At 44.7% G+C, this 21721-nt stretch overlaps 1 protein-coding gene across 8 annotated transcripts in view; it reads left to right on the top strand.

The window, feature by feature from the left end:
- Positions 1-21721, top strand: part of PTPN13 (protein tyrosine phosphatase non-receptor type 13) — a 1030035-nt gene that overhangs the window by 615331 nt on the left and 392983 nt on the right. For 4 of the 8 annotated variants that reach the window (XM_078676288.1, XM_078676281.1, XM_078676286.1 and 1 more), the window contains 3 exons: positions 14647-14793; positions 16594-16707; positions 18992-19085. In XM_078676288.1, the coding sequence (XP_078532414.1) occupies positions 14647-14793; positions 16594-16707; positions 18992-19085 (355 nt within the window). The remainder of the gene's footprint in view (positions 1-14646; positions 14794-16593; positions 16708-18991; positions 19086-21721) is intronic. The other 4 variants (XM_078676287.1, XM_078676283.1, XM_078676282.1 and 1 more) reach the window with 3 other exon arrangements.

Genomic DNA, 21721 nt, shown 5'->3' with positions numbered 1-21721 from the left:
CGCAGTGTGGGATTCCGTTGCTCAAGTGTTGCCTCAGTGCCCTGAGGAGGTCCAGGCTATCCTTTCTCAGGCGATTGCTGAAGGTAACGATACGGCTAAGTTCGCCATTCGGTGTGGTTTGGACACCACAGACTCGCTGGGCAGGGCGATTTTTATGACGGTGGCGTTGCGACACCATGCCTCGTTGCGTTTGGCTGGGTTCTCGCCTGATGTCCAGAACTCGCTCATGGGTATGCCCTTTGATGGCACCCGCCTGTTTGGCAATAAGGCTGACGCGTTGGAACGCTTTAAGGACTCGCGGGCCACAGCCAAGTCCTTGGGTCTTTCTGTGAAGAACCCTGCCACTCCTGGGTTTAGTTCCTTTCGTGGCCAGGGCAGAGGCACCCAGGTGTGTTCCTTCAACAAGCCTATGCAGAACCAGCCTCAGCGCGGCCGTGGTCGCGGCTTCCGCAAGGTCGGGTCTAGGAGTCAGCGTGCGGGTCAGTCCACCTCCACCCCCACTGCGCCTACCTCCAAGCCTCCCTAGTCCGAGCTTCGTGAAGCACTCCCACCGGCGGGTGGCAGGATCCGCCATCACCTCCCCCACTGGCGCAATATCACGTCGGACAAATGGCTGCTGCAGTTAATCTGCAAGGGTTACTCCCTTCCCTTTCAGTCTTCCCCTCCAGCCATGCCACCCCGGTACCACCACATGTCAGGGATCATTTAGTTCTTCTCCAACAGGAAGTCAAGGCCCTCTTGGCCAAGGGGGCCATCAAGTGCGTTCCTGGGCAGGAAGTATGGAGTGGTTGTTATTCCCACTACTTTCTGATCCCCAAGAAGGACAAGGGGGCTCTCACCCCATCTTGGACCTCCGGGACACTAATCGCTTCTTCCAGGAGGAGAAGTTCAAAATGCTGACTCTGGCTCAGGTCCTGACTGCCCTAGACCCTGGAGACTGGATGGTAGCGTTGGACTTGCAGGACCCTTATTTTCACATCCCCGTCCTGCCAGCCCACCGGCGTTACCTGCGGTTCATGGTGGGCCAGGAGCATTTTCAGTCTGCCGTTCTCCCCTTCGGCCTTACCAGCGCCCCTCGGTTGTTTACGAAAGTGATGTGCTGGTCTATCGTCCACCTCAACCCACTCTGTCTTTTCTCCCCGCTTTTCAAGATTTACTTGGCACTCTGGCCGTCAATTATGCCTCGGTTTTGGTCCTCGGGGACTTCAACTACTGGCCTACGGACCCTAAGGAATGCCCCTCATCCAAAGAATTTTCCGAAATCCTCCTGTCACTCAATTTCACTTCCCTAGTCCATACCCCCACCCATATTCTCGGTCACATTCTAGACCAAGTCTGGTCTCTCAACTGTCCTATGTCTTCACTTACTGTTACCCCATGCACTTGGTCTGACCACTTTTTAATTTCCTTTTCCCTTAGCCTTTGCCCGATTAAGACACTCACCCACTCTAAAAACTTATGGGCTCGCAACTGGGGCAAGGCCAACTTGTCGGATCTCACCTCTTCACTTTTGGCCTCCTCTCCCTCTCTGTCGGGCTTGGCGTCTGCAGCTCAAGCCAAGGCCATCGACTCTTGGCTTACGAATGGAAGCGACTGCTTGGCTCCTCTCCGGCGCACCTCGGTCAGGCGCCCTAAAGATGCCAATCGGTGGTTCAGCAAAGAACTGAAAGAGCAGAAGCTCACGGTTCGACAGGCAGAACGCAGATGGAGACGGGACTACTGCCCCATCTCCAAGTCCCGCTACGTCCTCCTCCTAGGGACCTACAAAGAAAACATTATAGAGACCAAGAAAGCCTACTTCTCGGCCAAAATCCTGGCGGCTGAGAATCAGCCCAAGGAGATTTTTGCCATCACCCACGACTTGGCTTTTTCTGACAGGACCTCATTAAAGCCCCCTCCCTCTCAGAAACTCTGCGACTCATTGAACTCCTACTTCGTAGAAAAAATCCCCTCTCTTCGTGGACCCCCACCTACCCCCCGCCCCAACCTCTCTCAACTCCTTTCCCCCTCTCTCAGAGGAAATTTTCCTCTCTCTTCTCCCCAAAATCAAATCTGGCTCCCCTGCAGACATCTGCCCGGCACACATCTTACGGCAGATTTACTCTGTTTGTACCCTGCCTCCTCTCAGTTTCCTTAATGACTCGTTGGCCCAAGGGGTCGTGACTCAGTCACTAAAATCCACCTCCATTGTCCCTATTTTAAAAAAACCAGGAGCCGATCCCTCGGTGTTGGCTAACTATCGCCCCATCTCCCTGCTCCCCTTTCTAGGTAAGGTGCTTGAGCGACACGTCACCTCTGCGCTCAGCTCCTTTGTCGAGGAGAATGGGACGTTGGCCCCTTGCCAGGCTGGGTTTCGACCTAAGCACTCGACAGAGTCTGTGGTGGTGTCAGTGCTCGACACCCTCAGAGAAGGTATGGACGTAGGTCAACCTCAGGCGCTGGTCCTCCTTGACTTGTCCGCCTCTTTTGACACGGTGGACCATTCCATCTTACTCTCCCGTGTCAGGGCGGCGGGCATAGGAGGCTCAGCCCTCATCTGGCTCTCTTCCTTCCTGAGGGACCGGACCCAGGCGGTTCATCTCTGGGAGTTTTCAGCTACCCCCTGCCAGGTCCAGTGCGGAGTACCCCAGGGTTCCTCTCTGTCTCCTTTATTGTTTAATCTCTACATTTCCCCTCTCATCTTTGCTCTCCAGCAGCTGGAGGTCACGGTATATAACTATGCCGATGACCTCCAGCTCATCTTTAATCTGTCCTCTTCCTCTGACTCTATCTCTAATTTTCAATCTACTCTATCCTTCATCAGGGACTTGATGAACTTCAACCACCTGAAGCTCAATCCCGATAAGACGGAACTTGTGGTTACGGGTGGTTGCTCCAGTCCCTGGAGCTCTCTATTTTGGCCCCCTTCCTTTGGTCCTCCCCCTATCCCAGCCCCATCTGTTAAGACTCTTGGCATTAAATTAAATGACAAACTCACTATTCACTCCCAGATTGGTTCAGTGGTTTCTTCTTGCTTTCTCACTCTTCGCACTATTCGCTCCATTTCTCGTTTTTTTTCCTTCTCTGCACTCAAATTGATCATGTCCACACTGGTCCTGTCCCGCCTAGACTACGGGAATGTCCTGTTCAATGGCATCCCTCAGTACAGCTTGCGCAAGCTACAACTGGTGCAGAACCAGGCGGCCCGCCTTGCCTTCGGTCTCCCCAAATTTCATCATACCTCTCCCCTCTTGAAGACACTTCACTGGCTCCCGGTCCGGGAACGCGCCTTGTTCAAACTAGGCTGTATGGCTTTCCAGGCCAGGACTGGCCTGGCCCCTTTCTTCATATCCTCATCCATCAAATCTTACGTTCCCGGCAGAGACCTTCGTTCCTCAGCCCAACATCTTTTGGTTGTCCCTCGCTACAGGAAAAAAAACAGGGCGGCTCTAAATTTTCTACCCTCGCCCCTGTATTCTGGAATTCCCTCCCCTTCCATCTTAGGTCCCTTACCCAGTATTCCATTTTTCGCAAATCCCTGAAAACATTTTTATTTACTCAGGCCTTTTTGTCTTAAACCTTTTGTCCCTTCCCTCAGCTTATGTCGTAGCGTCTGACTCCGCCAAGTAGGTTGTTTGCTATCTCAGCGCCAAGAAACCGCACAGGTGTATGTTGCGCTCTACAAATACTTTAAACTTAAACTTAGTCATAGCTCATCTGTGCAGGTCTGGTGTGTCAGTCTGCCCCTACCTCAACGACTGGTTGTTGAAGACGGCCTCACCCCAAACAGTCGTCAGCCACCTTCAGACTAGGGCCGACCTCCTGCATCTGCTGGGGTTTTCCATCAATGTGCCGAAGTCGCACCTGAATCCCTCTCAGAAGCTCCCCTTCATCAGAGCGGTTCTGGATTCGACGCTGTTTCGGGTCTATCCTCCCGGGCAGCGAGTCTGGGATATTCAGGCTATGATTCTGATCTTTCGGGTTCTATCCCGGGTTTCAGTCAGGATGACCCTCCGGCTCCTGGGCCTCTTAGCCTCCTGCATCCTGCTGGCGCAACATGCCAGATGGTATATGCGGGCTCTGCAGTGGGAACTGAAGTTCCAGTGGGCACGGCATCAGGGCAACCTGTCCGATCATGTCCAGAGCTTGGAGGGTACTGCTCAACAGTTGCAGTGGTGGCTCATGAATCACAATTGGGTCAGTGGCAGATCCCTCTCCCTTCCCCAACCAGAGCACACACATGTTCCCTCCGGTTCCGTTTATAATGCCCCAGTGGGACTTGAATCTTGTGTTGACTTACTTGATGTGCGCTCCCTTTGAGCCACTTTACAACTGTCCCTTACGTCTTCTCACCTTAAAGACTGCTTTCCTGGTTGCTATCACCTCTGCCAGAAGAGTGAGTGTGCTCCAGGCTCTTTCTTCCAAACCTCCTTTCCTTTCTGTTAATCCGGACAAGGTGGTTCTCAGGACCCGTCCTTCTTTCCTGGCAAAGGTTGTCACGCCCTTCCACATCGGGCAGACCATCACTTTGCTCTCCTTCTTCCCGCCACCGCATCCTTCAAAAGAGGAAGAGGCTCTCTTTCTATATGAAGTGCACACAGCAGTTCCGGGTGGATGACCAGTTCTTTGTTGGCTACGTGGGCGCCAAACAAGGTCGGGCCGTGCACAAACGGACCATCTCTCGGTGGGTCGTTCTGTGCATCAAGGCCTGTTACTCGTTGTGGGGCTGCGTGCCCATTCCACCAGGGCAACGGCAACCACTACTGCCTTTGGGCGCGGCGTTCCCTTGCAGGACGTTTGTCAGGCAGCTACGTGGGTTTCGCTGCTCACGTTTACCAAGCACTACTGCCTTGACAGTCCGGTCCAGAGAGACGGCTTCTTTGGCCGTTCTGTGCTCCGTTACTTTCTGGTGTAATTTTGTTCGCAGACCCACCTCCGGGGTTGGTATTGCTGGGGTATCTATTCTAAGGTAAGGAATCTATCACTAACGTATCTCTTTCAGATGCACAAGTTACTACTTGTGTAACAATATATCTGTAAGAGGCATTAGTTAGTAATGGATTCCTTACCGCCCCACCCATCCTCCCCGTTCTGCGAACTGATTACTATGGTTAAGGTCATCCCTTTCAGGGCCCCAGTTTTATGCACCAATGGTCAGTATCTTGCATGGCTCAGCGTTCCTGGCGCGGAAAGTCCTGTACAGAACTGATGTCAGCGCACCTAAGTACGCTCCGTGATGTCATCTCGGCGCGTACGATGCCAGTGATGGGCACCGAGCCGCAGGACGCCACCTACTGACGTGCAGGGGTACTGCTAAGCAAAACTTTCTGGTTCCAGTCTGATGCCTGGGGATATTCTATGGTAAGGAATCCTTCACTAACTAATGCCTCTTACAGATATACTGTTACACAAGTAGTAACTTGTGCTTCTGTTGGAAACATTTGTGTTTACATTTTGGAAATTCTACACAACATATGTAAGATACTCACGATAGACCATTATTGTCCTCTACAGTATACCTGTGTGTAATATTACTTTCAGTTTCAGTATATCCATTAACGTAGTTTGTAACATTATTGACCAAAGTGTAAGTCAATAACATTAATCAGCCCTCCTAATCTAAATCAAAAGAGGACAGTAAGTAAAATAAAATAACTTAATGTTATCGACCGGCTCCTCGGTCAGTAATTCTATCAGCAAATGAATGTACAAGCTTTGTGTCTTCAGTTGCTCTTTTTTGTCTGTCAGCTGAGGATATATGCTATAAGCTATAATGATATACTGGACACCCGGTTTTGCTCTCAATCTTCAGTGAACTTTGAAATATCCATTAGCTTAAGTATGCAGTCTACATATGTCCTGTCAGACGACATGAGCCATCAGGCGTGACACAGCAGGGATTCCTTTTTTCCACTGCAGTCTCTCCATAATGATCAGAGACTGAAATTTGAAATCAGGACAGTTGGATAACAAGCATTAGAAATTCAATAGGTCTCGGGTTTATTTGAGTTAAAGCTAATGGCATTGTAAATGGCAATGTCTTTTAGCCATGTGTTATGGAGTGTATGCATGTGGTGTGTAGTGGAATTATGTGGGTTGGATTGGAATTGTAGCAATGGTGGCATGCTGCGCTTTAGATGAATATGTTTAAAAGTAAAGTGCACCATACTGCGATTGCTACAATAGTTAATTGTGGATGCGTTAACAATTGATGTGTGCACTGATGGCTGGTGGTGTGTGTGCCTGTAGAAATTATGCACTGATGGCTGGTGGTGTGTGTGCTTGGTGGAAGCGTGCACTGCCGGCTGGAGGTGTGTGTGTGTGTGTTTGGTGGAAGCGTGCACTGATGGCTGGTGGTGTGTGTGCCTGGTAAAAGCGTGCACAGGCGGCTGGAGGTGTGTGTGCCTGGTGAAAGCGTGCACTGATGTCTGGTGTTGTTGCCTGGTGAAAACCTGCACTGACAGCTGATGGTGTTTGTGCCCGGTGAAAGAGTGCACTGGCGGCTGTTGATGTTTGTGCCCGGTGAAAGTGTGCTGTGACGGCTGGTGGTGTGTGTGTGTGGTTGTGTGTGGTGGTGAGTGTGTGGTGGTGAGTGTGTGGTGGTGAGTGTGTGATGGTGTGTGTGGTGGTGAGAGTGGCGTGTGTGTGTGTGGTCTTATGTGTGTGGTCTTATGTGTGTGGTCTTATGTGTGTGGTCTTATATGTGCGGTCTTATGTGTGCGGTCTTGTGTGTGCGGTCTTGTGTGTGTGGTCTTATGTGTGCGGTCTTATGTGTGTGGTCTTATGTGTGTGGTCTTATGTGTGTGGTCTCATTCTGCACTCACTCTGCACACACTCTCACTCTGCACACACTCTCACTCTGCACACACTCTCACTCTGCACACACTCTCACTCTGCAGCACTCACTCTGCACTCACTCTGCACTCTCTCTCACTCTGCAGCACTCACTCTCACTCTGAACACACTCTCACTCTGCACACGCACTCACTCTGCACTCACTCTGCACTCTGCAGCACTCACTCTCACTCTGAACACACTCTCACTCTGCACACACTCTCACTCTCGGCAAACTAATCAATGAGGCATGAACTGCTATCTTCAGCGAGAGAAATGAAAAATAAACCAGAGATAATCCCCTCAGTTAAAAGGTTATTCTCTGCGATAAAAGCTATTTTGTTAATTGATTTACTTACTGCTGTGGTGAGATAAAGAGAGGGAACAATTAGAGAATTCCAGTAGAAAGGATTTGAAAGGGCAGTGACGACTTAACATTTTATGCTGTTTGATTGACAATGTAGTTTAGTGCAATGTAGAAGTACTCCAGCATTCTGAAACGAGAGGTATTCCATTTCGCATTAGTGCTACCAGTTAAACAATAGAGGATTAAAAAGAGCACGCTCCCAAAATTGTTTTTTGTCTAATTAAAATTTCACCTCTTCATCATAATTAATTTGCTCCTCTCTGAGCACTGCATGAAAGTACTGACGGATACAAGGCCTACCAATCTATACCGGACACCTTCTTAAGAGGAATGCACAATGATGTCGTGCCCATACAAAATACTTCATCTATTTTGTATTTTCATTTATCACTCTGCCACACGCATCACACCAACTATTTCCTTTTGCTGGTTCAGTTCGTATTACTGTCAGGTTTTAATTTCCGGTTCTGAAATAAAAGACGTGTTTCTTCGGCCGCCGACGTTACAAACGCTCTCGCCTGCTTCCTTCGATCACAGGCGCGAGCTCCTGCTAATTTAATAACGTGACTCATTCAAAAGAGCAAATCCAACATCCTTGAAATAGCCACACAGCAAAGATGAAATCATATGTCTGCAAATACGATAGGGGGGCTACCAGGGAGTTTTTTTTGGGTGATATTGTATGTATAATTGAGCGAGCAAAATAGTATTTAGACCTCACAAAGAGCGAAATTAATTTCATCATGAGCGGCATATTTGAATGGAGCTTATACATGCACGCGAACCATGTGCTTATCTGTACGGTAAACAAAATAATATCCATAGATGATACCGCGGCCGTGACGGCCGCGATAGCTTATATGTGCATGCGAACCATGTGCTTATCTGTTCGGTAAACAAAATAATATCCATAGCTCTCGCCAGCCCCTCGTCTGCATCTACTTCCCGGATAGGCGTGGGGGCTCCAGCAAATCAGAACAGGGACCGGGTCTGAGAAAGGAATGCGTGCTGGAGTGAAAAAACAAGCTCACGTGCCGCACACCTCTCTGCAGACTCCCCCTGCATTCCAGAGAGGCGCGCGACGCGATCCGGACTGCCATGCAATGCCGTGGAGACAAGACCTGGCCGCGCGCACAACGTTATCCTTTGGAAAAACGCTGCGCGCGGCCAGGTCTTGTCTCACTTCGTCGTCTTCAGACTGCTGAGACGCCGACTATAGTTCTCTGGCGAGAACGCGCTTTCAGTGCGTTACTAGCCGAGACCTAAAAAGTGCATACTCCTAAGATGCCTTCCTAACTAGATGTACCTAAATGTAACTAGCATCTATGTAGGTGTTATGCCAAGAATCCCATAATGGCGAGGGAACAGCCACCAAGCCTGTGCTGGAAGAAAGGTGCACTTTTGCCAGAAGAAGAGCGGAGGAGCGTAGCTGTCTCCCTGGGACATAAAAAGAGAAACGCTTCCGCAGATCATTTCATTTCATTTCATAAGGCTTTATTCGGAACAAAAAACAATGTCCATAAAAGCACACATATAATAGATAATTCCAATTACAATTACAATACAATTACATTTACAATTAGACAGTCAATGTTTGAAAAGAAGCATAATATACAGGCGAGGCCAGAATAAATATTTAAAAACTCATACTTTTCCTGACATTAATCGCTTTAAGTAGGAAAGTAGCAGTAAAAAAACAAACATCAGGATGGTGCAAGTTAAAAAGCAATTTCATAGCATCATGTACTGTCCTGACACCAAACTTGACAAAAATAGGTTTTAAAAAAGCTCTACGGAAGTTCCCATACAATTGACACAGCAAAAGAAAGTGCATGGTGCTTTGTGCTGAGATATTGTCACACGGGCAGGGACCAGCAGGATGCTTGTTCAGAGAAGGGAAAGCAACCAGATTATGCACAATCCCCATCCTTAATCTTGTTAGAACAAACTGGTGAGAAACTCTGGTCACTTGGGTCAAATATGGTCGATAGCCCACTGTTACGTTCATACTACTGTAAAACACACAGGTGGATAAATTGCCTTTGTTACAGGTCCGCCTCTCTGATATACAGTTCAAAAAGATGTTCTTCATTTCAGACTTAGATATGTCTGAGGCCCCATATCTGTCAGTATTTATATTAAGGTCATAGATCTCCTGAAAGCTGTTGATAATATATTTAATCCATGGCATCTTTAAATGGTTATCAACAGTGAGACAATCGTTAATGATGGCTCAGTTTAGGGATGTCTCTTCTTTCAGCCAAATTGAACGCCACAACAATAGTGGTCTCAGGAAAATCAAATCATTTAAATATTGAATTCCGAGTTCTCTGTGGACTTGGTCATTAGAGGCAGATTTGGACAGACACAAAAGTCTTTTTAAAAAGGCATTCTCCTCCACCTGTAGGCTCCTAGCCGGGGCAAAACCCCAAACCCTTGCCCTATAGAGGGCAATGGAGAGACATCTTGACGGAAAGATCTTGAGCATGTCTCTTATCCGTTTGTCCCCTAATTTAGTGGCAAAAGTAAACACCCCGTTGGCACTCCTCACCATCTTAGCCCTAACATTTTTATGCTCACTGGCCCAGCTGCGATTCTTTGAGAATGTGATGCCAAGATAGCAAAAATTTTCAACTTGTTGGACCCTATGTTCATCTATATAATAAGGGTGGGGCTTACTCTGCCCCAGCCCACACTCCATGGTATAGGTTTTAGTTTTATTACTCACTAGTTTTCTACTTTTGATAAACTGTGAAAACCCATCCATCAAGCGTTGGAGGCCTATCGGGGTCCTGGACAATAGCACGGCGTCGTCCGCGTAGAGTAATACCAGGACGTTGATATCATTAACTCTAGAAGCATCTGCCACTACTGTCTGTAGAACAGTGTCCACTTCATTGATGAAAAGGGTAAAGAGCAAGGGAGCGAGAACACACCCCTGCCTTATACCCCGCCCGATCTTAAATTTGGTGGTACACTCCCCACTGGAACCATATCGTACGCTGGTACGTAGTTTGACATAGAGTCGGGCCAAAAAAAAGACAATACCCTCAGGGGCCCCCATTTCGATCAATTTGGCCCATAGAATTGCATGGTCCAGCATATCAAAGGCACTACTCAAATGTGCAAAGCAGAGTTGGCCTGGGTGTATTTCCCGATCAAAAGTTCGAGATTTAAGCATTGCTCAGTCGTCCCACGCCCTTTTCTAAACCCATACTGACAATTTGCCAGGATACCGTTGGTTTCTGCCCATTCTTCCAGCCTAACCAAGAGTACCCGGCTCATTATTTTCACAGAGGAATCTAACAGGGAAATGGGATGGTAGTTCTTCACATCCCCCCGATCTCCTTTCTTGTATATGGGTATTATGATTGATTCCTCCCCATAACAGACAGCTGCATTAAAAACTTTTACCAACATTGGTCCCCATACCTCAGGGACTATCTTATAAACGTCAATGGGCACCCCATCGGGACCCTGAGCCTTTCCCCCTTTGCTAGCGCCAATGCTATCTAAAACCTCAGTGATGGTAATGTCCAAAGGGACAATGGGCCAACAGTCCTTTCGGTTACCCAAGGCTTTGTCCGAATCAAAAATAGCAGAAAAATGAGAAATCCATGTTTCCATATTGACCTTAGATGTTAATTCTGGTACCTTCTCATCTTTAAGAAACGGACAATTACCAGTGGCCCAAAATAATGTACAGTTTTTCGTCTCTGCAGCCTGTGTCAATTTATCCCAGGCCTCATGCTGTAACTCCGTCTTCCTTCGCTTTACTATTGTCTTATAATTTGATCTAAGCTGGGACACCTGACTCCTAACTCTAGGTTTGGCTGCCAGTGCCTCTTTGAGCTCTTTTAACGCAATTGTGCATGCGTGGTCGAACCATCCCCTTCGTTGGTCGGACTTACGCTCAGCTGATTTCGTAAACTTTTTATTAATATAATGGAATTAATTCTAATAAAATGTCGAATAGGATCGACAGTGACGTCAGCATGCTCAAGGATCGCAGTCATTTCTGATAAGCAGCTATTTATAATTGAATCAGACGTCATTTCAGCTTTATCCCCTTTCCATCTTAGCCTTGTGCCATTAGGTCTATGAGGTTCGATGTTAACAATAGAGCCCAAATCAGGTACAGGTTTTTCTTTCCAGAGAGTGGCCTCAATAGTAACACAATTATGGTCGCTAACCATGATATCCACGACCCTTGGGGCCAAACTCCAGGGGATAAGGTTAGAAGACATACATATAAAATCGATAACAGTATTTGCCCCCCTACCTGAAAAAGTGGGAATACTCTCACCTAAATCGTTCTTCTCATTAGCCAATATTTCCATATCATGTGCCGCTAAGAAATTATTCAGGGATTCCCCATACTTATTATGAGGGAAATGGAGATCCGCATTCCCAAAACGATTGATGACCCCACACGTACTTTGATTGGAGAGGGGACAAACCGCAATATTAAAATCCCCTGCCAGAATAAATTCAAAAACATTCGAACCCGCAGATAAGCTGGCCCAAGACCATGCAGGGCACGATGGGCGATGGTAAAAGATTTGAATTTCACCCGGGTCGCCATGGGAAGCCAGTGAAGCGAGCGAAGATGACCTCGCACACTGCTTCTTAAGGGGATCTCTTAACAAGAGCCGAGCCGCCGCATTTTGCACCACCTGGAGTTTATTAAGGGAATATGCCGGAATCCCCACATAAAGAGCATTAGCATAATCCAGGCGGGAAAGAATGAGCACATGGACAACTGTCTCTTTCGCCGGCCATGAGAGAAGTGGAAGAATTCTTCTTAAGATTTTGAGGAGACCAAATCAGCATCCTGAAAATCTCTTGAGTTGGATGGCGAAAGATAAATTATCCTCAAGCCAAACTCCCAAATTCTTCGTGGTACCACTGCTAGAAGAGGGTGGCGGGAACTCGGACCGCCAGATCGAATCTCTGAATGTAGGGGGAAAATTGCCATACAAGAGCATCTCTGGTCAGTGTGTCAGCCGGGAAGTCACGGTCTCCTCTGTCTTTCTAAGCAAGACATGATGTATATATATCCATAGGTCTCCCAAGGGGTCCTACCTGGCTGTGTTACTGTGCTGGCCAAAAGGATGATGTCTGACCTGAACTTTATACAGCGATATTATACAGCAGATGGTAGTCCTGTGGTGCTTCCAAAAAACCTCATGCATAATGTATGAGAATCGAACTAGGGAAAACCTGCGTTCTGAATGCAGTGTTGTATCAAGGTAAAAGGTCAGTCCCTAAGAACCGTTATGTATGTAATGTAGGCAATAATATACGTGAAAGGTTGCATTGTTACCTGTGCCTATATAGGGTACCTATATGGAATATAACAATGTCAGGCATAGCATAGTAAGGTGAGGAAAGGATACTGGGAAGGTGGAGAACTGTGTTATCATTGGTAAAAAAAGTAGATGGGCTCTCAACTTACTCTGCGAGTCCCTACAGTAGGAAATGTAATCATGATTTGTCATGAGCTTGCTTACACAACTTTGACTGGAATCAGATAACTGAGCAGCCTCCTTGGTCGCAGCTGAGCTCTATCTCTCCCTCCCCTGCAAATCGTTGACAAACATGCACTGTCGAGCAGACTTCCTGCAGCGTATGTACAGATTTGAAGATTCCAACCTTGCAGACATCGATTGAAGTCTTTCCCATCCCACAAGAAATGTAATGCATTTTTCCATGCATATGGATATGCCGTTTTTTTTCCCATACACGCATTTTGCAGCCCTGCTCCTATTATTGCACACATCTACAGTATTTGCCCACCTTCCTTCCCAAACAAACATCTAGAGCTGGATTCAAACTGATGTAGAAAATGCTAATACTTATAAGGCTGCGTCGTCTCTTCATCAGCTTTCACTACCAAAGATGGCTGTTGTGGTTGGGTATGACATATGAGCATCGTATCTCTTAGCCTTCTTTCAGTGACCAGCATCATGCTGCAGCTATGGTAGAGGAAAGAAACTTCCCTAGCTCCTTGCTTGTATTCAATCAATCAATCAGTCAATCAATGCATTTATAGAGCGCGCTACTCACCCGTGAGGGTCTCAAGGCGCTGAAGGAGGGGGGGTGCTGCTACTGCTCGAATAGCCAGGTCTTGAGGTGTTTCCTGAAGGTGAGATGGTCCTGGACCAGTCGTAGGTGGGCTGGGAGGGAGTTCCATGCCTTGGCGGCCAGGTAGGAGAACGATCTTCCTCCGTTGGTGGTTCTGCGAATCCGTGGGACGGCGGCGAGGGCGAGGCTGGCGGAGCTGGTGGGTCGGAGTGTAGAACGTGAGGCGATTGTTGAGGTATTCGGGGCCCATGTTGTGGAGCGCTTTGTGTGCGTGGGTGAGTAGCCTGAACGTGATCCTTTTGCTGACAGGGAGCCAGTGCAGGTCTTTCAGGTGGGCGGATATGTGGCTGTGGCGAGGGATGTTGAGGATGAGTTGTGCAGTTCTGTATGCGCTGGAGTCTTTTCTGAAGTTTGGCTGTGGTTCCTGCGTATAGGGCGTTCCCGTAGTCCAATCGGCTGGTGACGAGGGCCTGGGTGACCATCTTTCTGGTTCCGGTAGGGATCCACCGGAAGATCTTCCGGAGCATGCGCAGGGTGTTGAAGCATGAGGATGAGATGGCGTTGACTTGCTTGGTCATCGTGAGAGAGGAGTCCAGGATGAGTCCCAGGTTGCATGCGTGGTCCGCGGGTGTCGGTGCGGTGCCCAGCGCTGTGGGCCACCAGGAGTCGTCCCAGGTGGATGGGGATGGTCCGAGGATGAGGATCTCCGTCTTGTCTGAGTTCAGTTTCAGACGACTGAGCTGTGTGGGCACAGAGTGGGGGCAGCCAGGTAGGGCTGCCTAGGGGGCTGACCACAGCAAAAGCTAGAGAGAGGGACCTAGAGAGTCAAGAAAGATACTTATTTATATCTACATCACCTCCTGCTTTGGGACAGGTACAGTTGCCATCATTTCCCTGTAAACAAATGATGGGAACGGTGAAAGTGTGGGGTTAGTAAGAGTGGCGCAATCATAGTTGTCGGGGTAACAATTGAGGCACAATTCCTGCTGTCAAATTAATGATTTCATATAGAAGAAATGCTTTAGCTGACCTCCTCTGAGGCTCGTAGTCGGCACCATTTTGTCTTTTATGTTTTTTAAACAAGCTCTGTTTTTCCCCATCTGAAGACATTCAGAAATACAGATTGGAGAATTCAATCGACAGTTAAGCGGGTATTTTCCACTGAACCTAAGTTAGATATTTTATGTGCCACTTGCTCAAAGCATCCTAACGAAGAGTGGTTTGAAGTGGTTTGATCGTTGTTTTTTGTTGGAAAAGATATGCTTGTTAGACACTGGCATAGATCATGGTGATTCGCAGATGATATATTATGGCATGTTACGGTCTTTCACGGTTATTTACCAGGGAACTGTCTTATTGTGTGTTTCTTTTCCTCACAGGAAAATTCCTTGTTAAACACAACTCCCAAAATGAGTTCTAAAAAGCCTTCTCCGACGCTTTCGCTCAAACCTGGCGATGTCTTTGAAGTAGAACTGGCGAAAAAAGAGAACAGTTTGGGAATAAGTGTCACGGTACTGTTTGACAAGGTTTTTAGATGTTTTCTTTTCTTATTTCTTCTTCACCTACTTGTTTTTGTGCAGTTAAAGCAACCATTCTGAACCTGTTTCCATTTTTCATTATATTTTGTGACATTCAGATACGGTCAAGTTATTTCACTTGCAACAGAACTGTAATAGCAAACATTTCTGTTTGAGGTTAACTGTCCTACCACCATCTTAAATATTGTGCCGTTAAACTACTGTCTCTGGCCAGACTTTCGAAGTACAGTTTTCGCCCCACTAAATTATTGGTGGTTTTGCATTTCCATTTTATGGGGGAAGTGTGCTAATCATTCACAGGCGATATTTCATTCAAAACTGCGTGTTTTGTTTGCTCCACTTTCTCTTATAGACACACATTTTAGCAGAATATCAAGTACCCCTCTCCTTGCTCATACCTTCCATCATTGTATTTCTCAGTACTGAATGGCATGTTCAATAGTCCAACCCCATTTTTTTGCAGTCTGAAATCAGTACCTTTGATCCTAAGGGATACTAACGTTGACATTTTTAAGACTTGTTCAGCATGGTTGTTTTAATGAAAGTTACAAATGTGTCTGGTTGTTTCAAAACAATATCTAATCTAACATGCCACATTTACTCCTCAGGTTTGCTGGTTATTTGCATGCTTTATGGGAAAAAGTAGTCAAATGTTTACACAAATACATTTTGTTATGTTGAAATGAAAGCTTAATTAGACTTAACTTTATTTCCGAAAACTACAGAAATCATCCTACTTGGTAAGACATTTAAAAAGGGATTTGTTTGCACTGGAAGGGCCTGACTGAAAAATGTGTGTTTTACTTATTAATTCACATCATTTCACCTCAAGACTAGTGATGCTTTGGAACTTAGCAGTGACAGTTGAGGATTGACTGGAGTGATGTTTGTGGGACTCCAGAAGGACACACATGAACAGCTTCTAAACTGTGGTCGATTTCTGCCTCGGGCATGAACCATGACCTGTGTCCACTAGCATTTCATGAAGGCATCTTTTTCAGTGAATTAAAGACCGTCCCCCCCCCCACAGAGCGCTCATTTGCTCCAACATTATTTAAAAGAGAGCCTTTTTTTCTCCCAAATGTATAGTCTTGATTATTTTGACATCACTAGAAAATTGTGTATCATACAAAAAAAGTGGTAAAGCCTTCCTACAAAATTCTAACCCAAACCGTTTCTACTGTAATTGGCAGCCAGTTTTGTGGTTGGGGGTATTTGTATTGGGAATGTGGCTGACAAGCTCCATCAGTCGCATACCAATTAGAGTTTGCAATCTTCTTAAGATTGGAATTTAGGGTGGACTCTGCTTGAAATCAAGGCTAGAAATTGTGGCAGTGCTGTTAAAACCTTAAAATGTGCATGTGGCACCATCCTAAATATGAATAAAATAGAAGGAACACATGTAGCTCATTGTTTTGTAGCACACCTAATGCAGCAAACCGCTGTTTGATATTGATGAGTCAGTGACACACAGGAGTACAAAAATGTGGGTTTAGCAGGTGTTCTGGGCATTGTACATGAATACAGAAGGCCATCACTGCTGCTTTTCAGGAATCAAATTTGAATAGCAATTTTTTTTCTCCAATTTTTATTGCTATAGTTTGTACTTTATGTTACAGTGATCCTCTAGATATTTCAAGCTTTGTCAAAGTCTTCAACTTTGTTGTTTCTATTACTCTTTTAATTTGATCAAAATACGACTCAGATCTACAATTTACTTTGCAAAAATGGTGTGTCCTACGTTTGGTGTTTGCTGTCTGCCTATCTACCTCCTTCCTGTTTCTTTAGACTGACATTTCCACCGACTCGCTCAGCAAGTCAACCAACCCAATAAATTCAGAGGAATCCAAATTGGTCTCGAGTGAGTTCAGGACTCACATACAGCATCAAGTTGCATATCTGGTAGGCATATTTATTGCTCCCATACACTTATTTATTTACCCTCACTTTTTTTTACTTTCCTAATATTTGCCTCCTCCTCCTCCGCTAACTTTCCAGATAAAAATCATGATGGAAAGGCTTTGTGCCATAAGTAGGTCTTGCACAAGTACACAAATAATATGGAACTTGTCGTGTCCTGCAGTCCTTGCAGAAACAAGTGCCACACTTCCAAAGCTGCTTATAGGAATTTCCATGAGCATAATATTTTACGAACTGCCGAATACTTGAGGAGACATATGTCTGCTCAGGACTTATTGATGTGTATTGTCCCCTCCTCTTTATAAGTTTCCCTCCTTTTTCTGCATGAAGATCAGCGACATCTCAACATCTCCTCCCTTAAACCCTTCTATTTGGGTACCTCGGTCTCCCTAGCAGGCTTCAGTACTTTAGATTTTTGATGCTTTATACATTATGATTGATTAACAGCCAATCTATTTTTCATCTCATGACAATCTTTAAGGAGAATTCTGGCCTTTTCACACCCTTGGCGTGGCATGGCGTGTCTGTGAACTGGGGCAGTTGCTCCCTCTACCGTTTCTCTGCAGTGTGCTTTGCGTCCATCACAGTTGTCTGTGTAATGAGTTTCAGTAGACATCAAGACCCGTTTCAACGTGTCTAGATTGGTATTTGTGTAGGCATCTCTATGATCTCTGTGGATCTTACTGCATTGATTAAACTGCTTCTGCTTGGGGTTACATTACATTCAGATTACTTGGCTATCCTCTTCTTTTTTTCAAGGTTTGTAATTATAGGCGTTTCAATTTAACAGAACTAAAATGCAAGTGGTCCATCTATCCAGATTAAATACATTGTAGGTACTAACTTTAGATACTTAATTTAACTGAGCTGCTAAGATGGGTCTTGACCAGCTGAGACTGTAGTAAACCGAAAGCAGCTGTAATATTTATTGTCCTTTGTTTTGACAATCGTCTAGGGGGCCTCTGGTAGCCTGCCATGTATAGCCTTCTGTCAAAAATCCTGACGGGATTATGCTTCTGTTCAATTATATTTGAGGAGAACCTGCTGTGCATGAACATCCCTAATTATACAAAATAGTGATGATGAAATGATTGAATTAATCTTGGCACCACATCCCAGTCCATCGTTATTGTGCACACCCTGCCGCCTCACTTTGGACGCAGCCATATACAAATCAGTCTTGACCCTGCTCCAATTGGCACACTCCAGCCCAAACTGTCATGTCCTCGAGAAATTGGAACAGAGCAATTGAGGACTAGTTTAACCCTTAATAGGGCTAATCAGCCGACTATAGCTTGGTCACAGTGGTACAGTGTGCACAGGACCAAACTTTAGCTACTTAGGGCATTACACTGAAGTTAAGGCATCTACTGTCCCTCTCAGAAACAATTATGGGTCAAGAGGCACTTAGGCACAAGTATTAGGCATACATTTCACTGCTACATGTTTGTTTCAGTAGTCTCCCTTAATTACAAACTTCGATATAAATGACATGCATTTAGATTGGACAGAGGGCACTACTCATGAATTTTCCTGAAATTCATGAAGTGTTCAGTGCATCAAAATGCGAAAATCTATGGATTCGATATTTGTAAATATATTCCTTTTTGTGATTTCCCAAAAATCCATAGGAAAATGCCCAAATTATAGTTTTCCAGGCTTATTCATGCTTCCCTACATGTACTCCTGTAAATTGTCTGTTGTGTGACTCAAGTATGGCAGAAAAGTGTGTTTGTGTATTTTATCCTTATCCCCTTTTTCTCCAAATAAAGTTTTCTGATTGGGGGTTTAAAGCCTTTCACTATAAGCCTTTAAAATATGTGGTTGCTTGGGGATCTTCCCATGTTGTTGGAGGTCTATTCCCATGCTTACAGAGACAAAGGTTAGGAAAAGGCATTTGGCAAATTAAAACTTTGTGGGTTTTCCCAACATTCTTGTTGTCTACAGTTTTGGAAATACTAGTTTTACCACCTTTTTACTAAATTCTAGTAACTGGCAGGATTTTCAGCAGCAGTCAATGGAATTTAGCAAACCATATTTACACCATTTGAGGATTGCAATTGCACATTTCACACAAGTACAAAAATGTTTGAGAAGGAGGTTGAACATTTTATAATTGAATCTGTCTCGGAGATCACAGTATAATCTTTGTTCTGCATATACTACAAATCACACCTGTAGTCAAAGGGGTAAAGGGTAATAAGATCTAGTGCATGAGTTTTTAACAATATCTCAAGAATGCTTCTTTTCTTTTTGATATGTGTAGGGTGGTGTAAATACAAGTGTGAGACATGGTGGCATTTATGTGAAAGCTATAATTCCTAATGGCGCAGCGGAGGATGACGGCAGAATTCATAAAGGTAAATAATTGAACACATACAATAGATATCTATAAGCAAAATATTTGTATATTCTTGAAACCTAGCTCATTAGTAATTATATTTTTGGGGGGGCTCTGTTAAATGACTTTCAATTTTAAATATACACATTTCCTAGCACACTGCTCTTCTCTGCATCTATGTGAACTGGAACTTCATCATCTTGTGATGAGGGGTGGACATCACATTTGAAGTTTTGATTAAACTGAAATCATGAGACCACATATGAATGACCATCTCACTGTACCATGGCTTGACCCTATTTGCATCGCATACACTTCATGCATCACCTTCTCACTCATCTTTTTTCACAGGAGTCTTTTTCTCATTCAAAGTTACACAATCGAGATCTGGCTCCTAGTCTCTCCTGAGGTTACTACTATTTTGGAATTCTTTAGGTTTATGAGCATCATAGTTTTGTGTGGGGTAAAATTATGGTAAACATTTTTTAATGGCTGACTAGGATTTATGTTTTTGAGCATCAACACAGTCTTTGAATAACCCTTCCTCACAGAGCTTACATCATCTATCTGGGGACCGACAACCTCTTATATTTTACCTGCTTTATTAGGAGATAGGTACTGAAAAACTGAATATCGTGAACCCTATTATTAAGCTTTGTAGAAAATGTCAGTCAAGGAGGTGGGTTTCAAGTACCAGGTGTTATCCTAGCTAGATAAGTCCTCCTTCTAGAATTCAAGGGTAGCATCTGTGGCCAACAACTGAGAGTAGTCCTTCTCAGAGACTGAACACTGGGATTAAATGGTCCCTTCAATGCTGGATATTTTATTTAAACTAGACACTGTTATCTAGTCTAAAGTACAGTGGAGTAGCACAAGAGTGTCTGCAGAAAACTGCCTTCTTTTGTACCATAAGGCTTTTTTCAGATCCCATGTGATGCTTTACCCCTCACTGTGTCGTTTCATCAGACTTGCAGTGGTCAGTTCCCTATGAACGGTGCATTAATGTTACTAGGAATAGTCATACCCAGTGTAAAACAATGGCCTTACAATTGTTTAAAGTAGGAAAAATGGGACTGATACATTCTCCAAGATACACTGATTGGTCTTGCTAATGCTAATAATAGCATACGATTCTTGTAAATAGAAAAATTGATTGTCTGATTAAGATGCAAATGATTTCATTTTTTCAATTCAACCAAGCTTTATTCGATTTCTTTCAAGATAATCATAAAATCACTCAATATCACACATCATTATAATCAACAACAAAGTTTTAAAAGATAATCTAAGAAATCTAATCAAAAAATGTGCACTGATTTCCTACATGCATACACAAAGTTGATTTGAAAAAAAGATTCATATTAAAATAGTTTTTCTACATTTAATTACATTTTTTAAGAACACAGATAATATCCATGTAAAATATTCACTCTCTAAAAATTGTAGGACTATAAATGCAGAGTGGCATTGTCTAAGGCTGAGTGACTTTAAAATCCATCTTTTTCTTTGTACAGAATAAAATTTACAAAATAAAATGACATGCAGGGTTGATTGCTGGGAAACATCATCTCAGGGGCACCTGCTCATAACTCTGTACCAATCATTCATTGTAGGGGAACTTGTTCGTCTATGAATAGTCCCCAGTCTAAATCTAGTCAGTGAAAATCTATCATATCCGCTATGCGTAATTTTAAGATAGGGCTGGATGCTATAGGTGGTTAAAATTATTTGATTTGCCAGTACAGTTGGCTTCACTATTTCTGCTGATGGTCTAATTGAATCCAATAATGTCAGGCAATTTCCATTAAGGTCTTTTCCTGTAACAGTAGTCATATTACTAGGCTCATTATAATATTCGCGGTGACCAAGGTCATTCATGAAGCCTTTAACATATTTTAGCCACGGTATAGTTGATACCCGCTCAAGTTTAAGACTATCATTTAAAATGTTGTGATTAAACATAGTTTTTGATGTTGTCCAAATCCTGTGCCATAGTAGAACAGCCTTTGTTTTTATAAGGTCGGATATGTATGGCAATCCTAGTTCAGAATGGCATACATAGGAAGATGTACCACTTGGGACTGCTAATAAAATTTTTTAAAAAGCATTCCCATCTAATTGTAATGGCTGTAAATCTACGTGACCCCAGACACCTGAACTGTACATAGCTGTAGAAATACATGTAGCTTGGTTGATATGTAGTAACTCTATGGGCGGTCGTCTACCCAGCTTTCTAGCAAAGTTAGCTACGGCGGCAGTGGCTTTCATGAACATTAATTTCCTTGCTTGGACTGCCTGAGTCCATGTCCCCTTTTGGTCGAACAGGATGCTCAGATAGGAAAATCTTTTTGTGAATTCGACCTTTTTTTTATCAATATAGATGTCTCTGCATTTTGTACTACCAGCCCCACATGTCATAAAGAAGGTTTTTGACATGTTCACTCTGAGGCCCAAATCATGCATAAACGTGGAGAAACTAGTCACTACCCTTTGAAGTCCCATTTGCGTGTGTGACATCAATACGGCATCACCCGCATAAAGGAGCGCGGTTTTGGGCAGTTTGCGGCAAGTCCTGGCACTGTTTCACCAGCGCTTGACCTAGTCCATTAATATGGAGTGTGAATAGAAAGGGGGCCTGCACACAACCTTGCGTGA

The sequence above is a fragment of the Lissotriton helveticus genome, chromosome 2_1, assembly GCF_964261635.1.
Source record: "Lissotriton helveticus chromosome 2_1, aLisHel1.1, whole genome shotgun sequence".
NCBI classification, from domain to species: domain Eukaryota; kingdom Metazoa; phylum Chordata; class Amphibia; order Caudata; family Salamandridae; genus Lissotriton; species Lissotriton helveticus.
This window is presented reverse-complemented; position numbering and strand designations above follow the sequence as displayed.